A 9,586-nucleotide genomic window follows, 5' to 3' on the forward strand; every position below is an offset into this window, starting at 1 on the left:
GGATAGAGGCGGTGGGGGGGGGACTGTGGGGCGCCCGGGGGGGTCGAACACAGCGTGATTCCTCGCCGTGCTCCGCTCACCCTCTTCTCCTCCCCCAGCGCTTCGCCGTTCCGACGTTGCCGTCACCTGCCACCCGAGCGGGGCATGCCGGGCCGAGGAGGGAACTGAAAGACTCCCTTCTCCTCGGCGTCCTTCCTCTCCTGCCGCAGCTCTCCCGGCCCCGAAGCCGCCATGGCCGACACTCTGGAGTTCAACGAGATATACCAGGAGGTCAAGGGATCCATGGTGAGAGCCCAGGGCTGCGGCGGTGGCGGCAGCGTCTCACTGGCCCGCGCGCTCGTCAAAGCCTCGCGTCGCTCGCCGCCTCGCTCTCGGGCCGGAGACGAGCAGGCGACGCGTCAGCGCGAGACGCGGCCTCGTGAGGGTAACGCTTCAAGTGCTTCAGGCGTTTTGCTGTGCGCTGGGGCGTGGGCCCCCACGTCTCTTCTGCCCGGTCCTGGTAGAGATCTTGGCTGATCCCGGCCGGAAACAAGAGCGGAGGCACCTCGTTTCCAGGGCTGAAGGGGTTTTGGAGCATCAACAGGGGCTTTTAGTGCCTGCCTGTTGCGGAGCTAGCAAGGTTGTGGTTGGGAACGCTTCCAGGAACAGGGGTGCCAGCGGTAAATGCGCCCCCATTCACGCTGTAGCTACTGCGAGAGGGTTGCACGTTGTACATTAACTTGTTTTAGTGCTGGGGAAGGGGCAGTGTGGGCCTGTGTTGTTGAGGAACTGTGGCTCATCCTTAATCCCATGGTTTTTGGGAGACTGTTGCCAGAGTTATGATACTGTGGGGTGGTACAGGGGATGCTGGTGAGGACAACTGTCTTGTCGTTGTTTGGATCCCGTATGAGAGTGGCAAGGAGCAGGCGGAGGACTAAAGCTGGGGGGGATGTTGAAGGGAGTCCCCTTGTTTCACCTGGAGCGGTTGTGCAGCTGCCTGTTGCAGGGAGGCAGTTCCCTGCTCCAGGGCCTGATGGCTGTGTCTCCCTTGAGCTGTCCCCCCTCTCCGCGGGTGCGAGCGCGGGGCGAGCTGCCTCACGCCCGCCTCTCCCGTCAGAACGATGGTCGGCTGCGGCTCAGCCGCCAGGGCGTGATCTTCAAGAACAGCAAGACGGGGAAGGTGGACAACATCCAGGCGTCGGAGCTGGCAGAGGGCGTGTGGCGACGCGTGGCGCTCGGCCACGGCCTCAAGCTGCTCACCAAGAACGGCCACGTCTACAAATATGATGGTTTCCGGGAATCGGTGAGCCCCCAAGCCCCGTTGTCTCTGACTCCTCCTTGTCCCTGACTGATGGCCAAGGCCTGCTGTGCGTGTGCCCACACGTGAGCTGCACAAGCCCTTCAAAATATGGAGTTCACTGTTGTTGTTTTTTTTCCTAAAACCATCCATTCTCTTGTGGGCTTGTGCCGCAGCCGCTTCGCTTGTCCTGTATCTAGCTCTGCTGCCCGTGAGCTTTGCGGTGCCAATCTCCTTCCCCTTAAGAGCAACTCCGACGCCTGTTTTTCCTGCTCCTTCCTTTGCACGTGGGACTCTGTCCTGGTTACGCGCTCTGGGCAATGCCCACGAGCACCTGGTAGTTTCTGATGGACGCTCACTGTCTTTCTTCTGCTTCTCACCCTGCCCTAGGAGTTTGACAAGCTCTCGGATTTCTTCAAGGCCCACTACCGCCTGGAACTGGCGGAGAAGGACCTGTGCGTGAAGGGTTGGAACTGGGGGACGGTGAGGTTCGGAGGTGAGTCGTGGTGAGGCAGGAGCAGCCCACTGACTCTGGATTGCTGCAGAAAGGGAATCTGTGCTGGGTGCAGACAGGACCTCCCATCCTTAGGTGGTGGAGCTAGGTTGGTATCCAGTAGCTGGGGGCAGTTTCCCGTCCCACCAGCACCGTTGTTCCTGCAGCCCTTGGCTGTTAACGGCTTCAGATGTTCTGGGCATCTAGAGCTACCCCCTTCCTAAGGGGTGGCCTCGGGTGGAGTGCGGATGCAAGTTATCTTAGGAAAGTAGAAAATAGGTGCAGGCCCCAAATCCCAGGGGAAGATCCCTACAGACAAAGGGCGCTCAGTGCAAAATGAAGGGCTGTGTGGGAGGTCTAAGTGTCTGGCAGTGCCTGCTGGTTCCTGAAGGAGCCTGGGGAGCTGATAAATGCTCCCCTGTGGTTTGAGACCAGCGGAAAACAGGCATAGACAGTTCCCTTCTTTTTGCCTGTGTTCAATCTCTTTCTCCTGGGCCTGTGACTGGCCATAGCTAGAAGGAGAAAGCCTGGAGATTTAGGCAGGAAGTATGGAGATGAAGAGGGGAAGCATTGCTGGAGTTTGGGAGAAAATTGAGGCTGCTGCTGGAGGGGGTCGACAGGATCAGACCCACCTTGGATCTGCCCAGCAGCGTGGACCTTAGGCTCTTATCACTGCGTTGCGGAGTAGTAGTTTTGATCCTGTTGTGACTGGCTGCATTTCTCCTCCCCACCTCTTGCAGGACAGCTTCTCTCCTTTGACATTGGGGAGCAGCCGGTGTTTGAGATCCCCCTCAGCAACGTGTCTCAGTGCACGACAGGCAAGAACGAGGTGACGCTGGAGTTCCACCAGAACGATGACGCCGAGGTCTCGCTCATGGAGGTTCGCTTCTACGTGCCCCCTACCCAGGAGGACGGTGTCGACCCTGTGGAGGTGAGTGCGGAGCAGAGGGGGTAGCTGGGTGTCCTCACCTGGTGCCTGACCTCAGCACCTTTGCCTTGCAGGCCTTTGCTCAGAATGTCCTCTCCAAGGCGGATGTGATCCAGGCCACTGGGGATGCTATCTGCATCTTCCGGGAACTGCAGTGTCTGACGCCTCGTGGGCGATACGACATCCGTATCTATCCCACCTTCTTGCATCTCCACGGCAAGACCTTTGACTACAAGATCCCCTATACTACTGTGTTGCGCCTCTTCCTGCTCCCACACAAGGACCAGCGGCAGATGTTCTTCGTGGTGAGGAGGGGATGAGGGGTCTTGCCTCCCCCAGAGAAGCGTGACGAGTGTCAGTTTTGGGGGGTCTCGGCTTCTCATCTCCTTTTCTCTTTCAGATCAGCCTGGACCCCCCGATAAAGCAAGGCCAGACCCGCTACCACTTCCTCATCCTGCTCTTCTCCAAGGATGAAGATATCTCACTGACCCTCAACATGAACGAGTGAGTTCTTCTACTACTAGGCAACCCCCCTGGACCCCACCTGGATCTGGGGGCTTGGGGGAGCTGGGAGGGAGGTAACGATCCCCCCGCTCCCATGCTGGACCTGGTCAGGGGCATCTAGCCACTGGGGCTCATGAGTTGGTCTCCCTGTTTGCCTGCTCAGGACTCCTTGGAGTCTGAGCTCCCTGTTCTCACCATTGCTCTCTCTTCTGGCTGTGCAGGGAGGAGGTGGAGAAACGCTTCGAGGGACGGCTCACCAAGAACATGTCCGGCTCCCTCTACGAGATGGTCAGCCGCGTCATGAAGGCGCTGGTGAATCGCAAGATCACCGTTCCCGGCAACTTCCAGGGGTGAGGCATGCTGCTGTCACCGGGGAGGAAGGAGGTGTTGCTGACTCTGTTGGTGGTGGGACCTGGGGTCTTCCTCCTCGAGGAGTGGGCATGGAGATGGGGAAAGATGCCAAGTGTGACTTGTCCTCTCTAGGATAGGAGATGCTTGTTATTTTATATATATATTTTTTGTAATCTCAAGTGCTGTTTGAGATCCCTCCCTGACTCTGACAGCAGGAGCGGCCCCTCTCTTTCTCTCCTGTTTCTGTGATCAGGGAGAAGGGGCTTTGCAAGATTTGTGGTTCACACCGGGGGAGCAGCTGGTGGACCTGTCTGGGCTGCTGGGATCCTCTGTCTCGCTCTGGGGGGCGTTGAGGTGCAGGGAGGGCGTTGGCTCCCCGCTGGCATAACGCGGCCGTATTTGCCCTCGCAGACACTCTGGGGCGCAGTGCATCACCTGCTCCTACAAGGCCAGCTCGGGGCTTCTCTACCCGCTGGAGCGTGGCTTCATCTACGTGCACAAGCCACCCGTTCACATCCGCTTCGATGAGATCTCCTTCGTCAACTTTGCCCGCGGGACCACCACCACCCGCTCCTTCGACTTTGAGATCGAGACCAAGCAGGGCACGCAGTACACCTTCAGCAGCATAGAGAGGTGGGCACGGGGTGCGTGGCAGGGTGTCGCTGTACCCGCCAGGCTGCTCTTCGCACTGTGAGGCAGTCCTCCTGCGCGTGTCCTCCTCGTTGATCACACACGTTATACCCTCACCAGCGTAGAGAGGCGGTCTCTCTTTCAGGCGCGCACACTGCAGACATGGGTGCTGGCACCCCGATTCCCACCTGTCCCTGACTGGCCCATCTCTCCTGCAGGGAGGAGTATGGGAAGCTCTTTGACTTCGTCAATGCCAAGAAGCTGAACATCAAGAACCGAGGCCTCAAGGAGGTACCCGCTGAGGAGGGCCGGTTCCCTGTGCCCTGCTGGAACTGCCGGCCCGCAGGCTGGGGTGGGAGAGGGCTGGGGGCTTTCTCCCATCCAAAATTTTGCTGCTTTTTCCTTTTTTCTTTTTTTTTTTCACCTCTCTTTTCTCTCCTTGCCCTTATAGAGGAAAAAGGTCCGTGCGATATCCCTTCCTCTTTCTCCTTCTCTTCCTCCTCCTGGTGCAGGTTTCCTCTGCATGGCCGTGGTGATCCATGACTAATCCCAGTAACTCCAGCATGATTTGTGAGAGGGCCCCCTCCCTAACATAGTTAACACCTCAGGGGTGCCTTTTTTGCCCCCCTCCCTTGATTCTCGGTGGGGAGAAGGAGGGGACACGGTGGGTGTCCCCTCCTCCCCTCCCAACCTGGCCCATGCACGCGTGTGGGGGCCTGCCCAGGGACTGTGCGCGCCCAGGAGCATGCCAGGAGTTGTAGTTTCCAGAGGTGGTGTGCGTGCAGGTGAGGGGAGAACAGAGCGCGGCTCTCACTCCGTCTCTCCCGCAGGGCATGAAGCAGAGCTATGACGAATATGCTGACTCAGATGAGGACCAGCACGATGCCTACTTGGAGAGGATGAAGGAGGAGGGCAAGATCCGGGAAGAGAACGCCAATGACAGCAGCGACGGGTCTGGGGAGGAGACTGGTGAGGACTGAGGCTGGGTGTGCATGAGGGACTGCCTGGGAGCCTGTCTTTGGTGCTCGGGGCTTCTTCCCCCTCTCTGAAGTCCTGCCCTGGCTGTTACTGCCATCCCCCTCTTGCTGGGCTGTCTGTCCTTGCCTTGCTGTAAGCTGACCCCTGCAATCTCTCCTTCCAGATGAGTCATTTAATCCTGGAGAAGAAGATGACGACGTGGCTGAAGAGTGAGTAGAGGCTGGGCAGGAAGTCTGTCTTAGGGTGGCTTTTGGAAGATGCTGTTTGTGAGGGTTGCGTTGGGGACAGTAGTGGTGTGGGGCTGTGTGAACGTTAGGGAACGCACTAGATACAGCCAATGCTGCTCTAGAAATCCCTGGTCCTAAAATCTTGAGAAGCGGGTGCAGTTCTGGGTTCTCTGCCTCCTAAACAGCATCATAAAACGCGCAAGAGTTAAGAAGGGCAAGGGGAATGATAAGATGTTTGGAATGGCTTCTGGATGAGGCCTGGTCGAGAAGGCCTTGGCTCTTCAGGCTGGAAAAGAGAGAACAGCAGGAGGAGAGTGAGATAGAAGTCCATATAATGCTGACTGGTGGGAGAGGGTGGATGAGAATCGCGTCACCCTGTAGGAGCTAAGGGGCATCATGGGTGCTAGCGGGAGCCAGATTCGATCCGAGGTGGATCTTGGTGCAGTTCATCTGTGGAGCTCCTTGCTGTGGGGAGCTGTGAACACCCAAAGTTTACAGGAATTCAGAGAATGACCAGCCGTGTTCATGGAAGAAAAATCACTAAGGGCTGTTAAGCATGAACACAAAAGCTTCAGCTCGGAAAGTCTCTGAACCACAGGTTGCTGGAGGGTGGGAAAGTTCAGGGGCAAGTCTTACTGTGTGCCCATCACTGCTACTTCTCCCCCACCTTGTGCTTCATCTCGTTCGGGTTGTGATCTTGAGCTGTTCCTGAAGCCGAGTTTCTGCACACAGATTTGACAGCAATGCCTCGGCTAGCTCTTCCAGTGGTGACGGTGACAGTGACCGGGATGAGAAGAAGCCAGCTAAGAAGGCCAAGATTGTCAAAGACCGCAAGCCCCGCAAGAAGCAGTTGGAGGTAAGAGATTGCTGCTGATGGGGTAGTGAAGAGCGGTACCTGGTGTCTGTAGAGCATGGATTGCTGTTCCCTGTTGGGACCAGGGGAGATCCAGGTCCCAGCACATCAACTGAGCTGCTTCACTTCAGCCTGCTTCTGGTGCAGTCTGTTCTGGTTCCACCACCTCCCTGTGCTTTGCCCTGGGGGGGTCAGTTGTCCGAGCCTGGCTCCTCTGCCTTCTGCAGACTGTTATTCATCCTGCAGATGAGTCTGCGTTGAGTCCTTCCAAAGGGCTTATGGCCTGCACCTAGCAAGTCCTTTTGATTGTTGGAGACCTTGTCTCCAGCAACCTGTCCAGTGGGTGCTTTCAGTTGTTGGAGGTGTGGCCTGACGACCCATCTCCCCCGATGGTGTAGCAGAATTACTAGTGGCATGTAGGAGGCAAGCTGAGACCTAGCCCCTTGTCCTGGGGCAGCCCAGAAGTCTTTAATGAATGGTGTTACGCGAGGTTTTCGTGCTTGTTCTTTCCCTACTTCCCAGAGCAAGAAAGGGAAAGACCCCAATGCTCCTAAGAGGCCGATGTCAGCTTACATGCTGTGGCTGAACGCCAACCGTGAGAAGATCAAGTCAGACCATCCTGGCATCAGCATCACAGACTTGTCTAAGAAGGCTGGGGAGCTCTGGAAAGCCATGTCCAAGGAGAAGAAGGAGGTTGGGTGCATGATGGGGAGGAATTTGCAGGGGGCATCTGGGTTGCTCTGCTGGTGGGGAGAGCTGATCTTGGTCTAGGAGGGAGAGGCTGGACATTAGGAGGGAAGCATGGGAGGCCCTCGATTGGTCTCAGGAACCTGGCACTCCATAAACAGGAGGTTAGAAAGAAGCTTTGCAGTGGGGAGATGATGTCTTTGGGCTGGGGAACTGCTGGGTGGGCACAGTCTTGACCGAGGCGGTGAGATGTGTGGTGGGAGTGCTGGTGTGCTGTGGGTGGGGACAGTGTTGGTCTCTGGTGGTGCAGATGGTGGTGGTGGAGGACTGGATGCAGGAGAAGGCACTGCCAACCTTGTGCTCTGGCTGCAGGAATGGGATCGTAAGGCAGAAGACGCCAGGAGGGACTATGAGAAGGCCATGAAGGAGTACAGCGTGGGCAGCAAGTCAGAGAGCTCCAAGACGTGAGTGCGCTGAGCAGAGAGAGCTGGCAGGGGGCGGTGGCAGGGCTTTGCGCCTCTGAAATCTGTTCTTTAGCCATCGTGGTGCCTGGGGCTGGGGTGTGTGTGGACAGTATCCTTGGCTGTGGGCTGTCAGTAAGGTAACGCTTCTCCTCTCCCTTCTACCCTCCCGCCACAGGGAGAGGTCTAAAAAGAAGAAGAAGAAGCAGGAGAAGCAGATGAAGGGGAAAGTGGAGAAGAAAAGTGCGGCCTCCAAGTCTTTGTCCTCCACCAAATCCCCTGCCAAGAATTTGAGTGAGAGCTTCAAGAGCAAAGAGTTTGTCTCCAGTGACGAGAGCTCCTCTGGAGAGAGCAAGAAGGAGGTATGGCTCTTCCGTTTCTGTTGGTAGGCTTGGGTGGGTGTCCTCGGCCACGTCTTCTCTATGGTACGCTCGGTTCATCTCTGGGAATGGTACACCCATCCCACCTTTATAGGGAGCACGTCCCTCTGGTACGTCTTGTCTATGGTATGCTCATCTCATTCCTGTGGGAACAGCCCCTCTGGCCCGTGTTTATGCTATGCACAGCCGGCCCCTACAGGTCCCATAGTGGAGGACGTGCGTGCTCGGTGCTGTTGACACCTCTGCCTATTCCCAAGGGGGAGCAAAGCCCCCGCCATCACCCCGTCCCAGGTGAACAGTTGCTGCTGAGGTACCGCTGTTCTAACGTCCTCTCTTGCCGCAGGACTCGGAGGAAGAGGGAGTTGCCAGCCTGCCCCCCAGCTCAGAAGATTCTGCATCCGGCTCGGATTAGCCCCATCCCTGCCGTTTCCAGGCTGGTTCCCAGGTCAGCGAGAGGACTGGGGTGGGCCGGCCCGCCTCAGGAGCCCGGGTCTTGGGCTACAGCCGGCTCTGAACCCACCTTGCCACGACTTTGCGTCCTCCTGCCCGTACCGCTGAGGGCAGGGAGACACAAGAGCAGGGTAGGCAAGCCCTCTCCCCTCAGTGCCTGGTTGGGGGAGCGAGACCTCGTGGAGGGAGGCCCAGGAGGGGCCTCAGTCTCACCTCAGCCCTGTTTCTCATCAATTTATTTTTTTTAAATACTCGGGTTCGTTTCAGTCTCCTTTTTTCTTCTTTTTTTTTGTTTTTTTTTGTATTTTGGGTCCGTTCACATGGCAAATCGGATTGAATAAAAAAAACCCACCGAGGGAGTGAGTGTGGGTGCGGAGGTGAGGGAGGCAGAGGGAGCAGGGTGGGCTCCTTCTTCCTTCCCCCCACAGCGGGACCCCGGGGCCTGGTTGTGCTTCCTCGCAGCTGCAGCCGGCAGGGGTTGAGCTCCGTTTCGTCCTTGAAATGGGGCCAGAGGCTGAGCTCACTCCCTGCCCGTCCATTAGCAGCCCCGAGCCCCTCCTTCGGCCTCCCTAATTCCGTTAAGGAGCCATCAGGCTCCTAATGGAGGCCCCACGGTCGATCCTGATGCAATTCAGCCGAAAGTATGGGGCCCAGGGCTCCTCTGCTCCCGCCCGTGCTGCTCCCTGATGCGGAGGGGGGGCTACAGCTGGCTGCTCTGGGCCCCACGTCACCCCACAGAGGGTCGGGGGTAGTGCTGAGTGCTTGCGTGGCCACCCCAGCCCCTCCTGGCCGCCGGCTCCGCTGTGGAGGCGGGGGCAGGATGAGTGCTGATCCAATTAGCGCCCCTTCTCCAGCACTGGGGCCCTCCATTACCATCTCTCTGCTTGACCTGTTGCGGCCACTTCCCGGCCTGGCTGTAATTCAATCGCTGCGGGCGAATGCACTCCGTGGGGACGGGGCGAGGCCCTCGCCTCACGCTTATTTACCGGCACTGCTGCGCTGCCCTGCGTGCTACCCTTGTGCCCCGGGGAGCCGCGGGGTTGGGAGGGGGGTGTTGCAGGCCAGCTGTGTGCCGCAGCTGGCTGCGGGGCTGTCCCAGGATTGTTGCTGTAGGGAGAGGGGGAAGGTGGCCGTGGGGCAGACAGGAGCACCGGCTGTCCCGGAGTGGGGGGGATGCAGGACAGTGTTTCCTGAGGGTTACAGCTGTCCCCATGTGTAGGTAGGAGCCCACCCGGGGTCTGGGCTGGGGTAGACCACCAGAACCCCGCCACGGAGGTCGCTCTGGTGCACTCTATGGTATGCACAGCTGGACTGCGGTGCAGGCAGCCTTTCCAGCTCCATTCTCTATGGCTTACACGGCCCTGCTCT

General features: G+C 58.1%; 1 protein-coding gene across 1 annotated transcript; it reads left to right on the plus strand.

Annotated features, from left to right (window-relative positions):
* Positions 1-80: 80 nt before the first annotated feature.
* On the plus strand, positions 81-8,577 carry SSRP1 (structure specific recognition protein 1). Its single transcript, XM_026082059.1, has 16 exons — positions 81-285; positions 1,097-1,282; positions 1,667-1,772; positions 2,510-2,700; positions 2,772-3,002; positions 3,098-3,201; positions 3,423-3,551; positions 3,964-4,185; positions 4,401-4,473; positions 5,013-5,151; positions 5,324-5,369; positions 6,120-6,243; positions 6,763-6,933; positions 7,300-7,391; positions 7,567-7,750; positions 8,112-8,577. Exons 1-16 carry the CDS (start codon positions 232-234, stop codon positions 8,178-8,180), a joined length of 2,121 nt encoding a protein of 706 aa, XP_025937844.1. The 5' UTR covers positions 81-231; the 3' UTR covers positions 8,181-8,577.
* Positions 8,578-9,586: the final 1,009 nt, after the last annotated feature.

Source organism: Apteryx rowi, unplaced genomic scaffold (assembly GCF_003343035.1).
Source record: "Apteryx rowi isolate R43461 unplaced genomic scaffold, aptRow1 scaffold_566, whole genome shotgun sequence".
In the NCBI taxonomy this organism is placed as follows: Eukaryota; Metazoa; Chordata; class Aves; order Apterygiformes; family Apterygidae; genus Apteryx; species Apteryx rowi.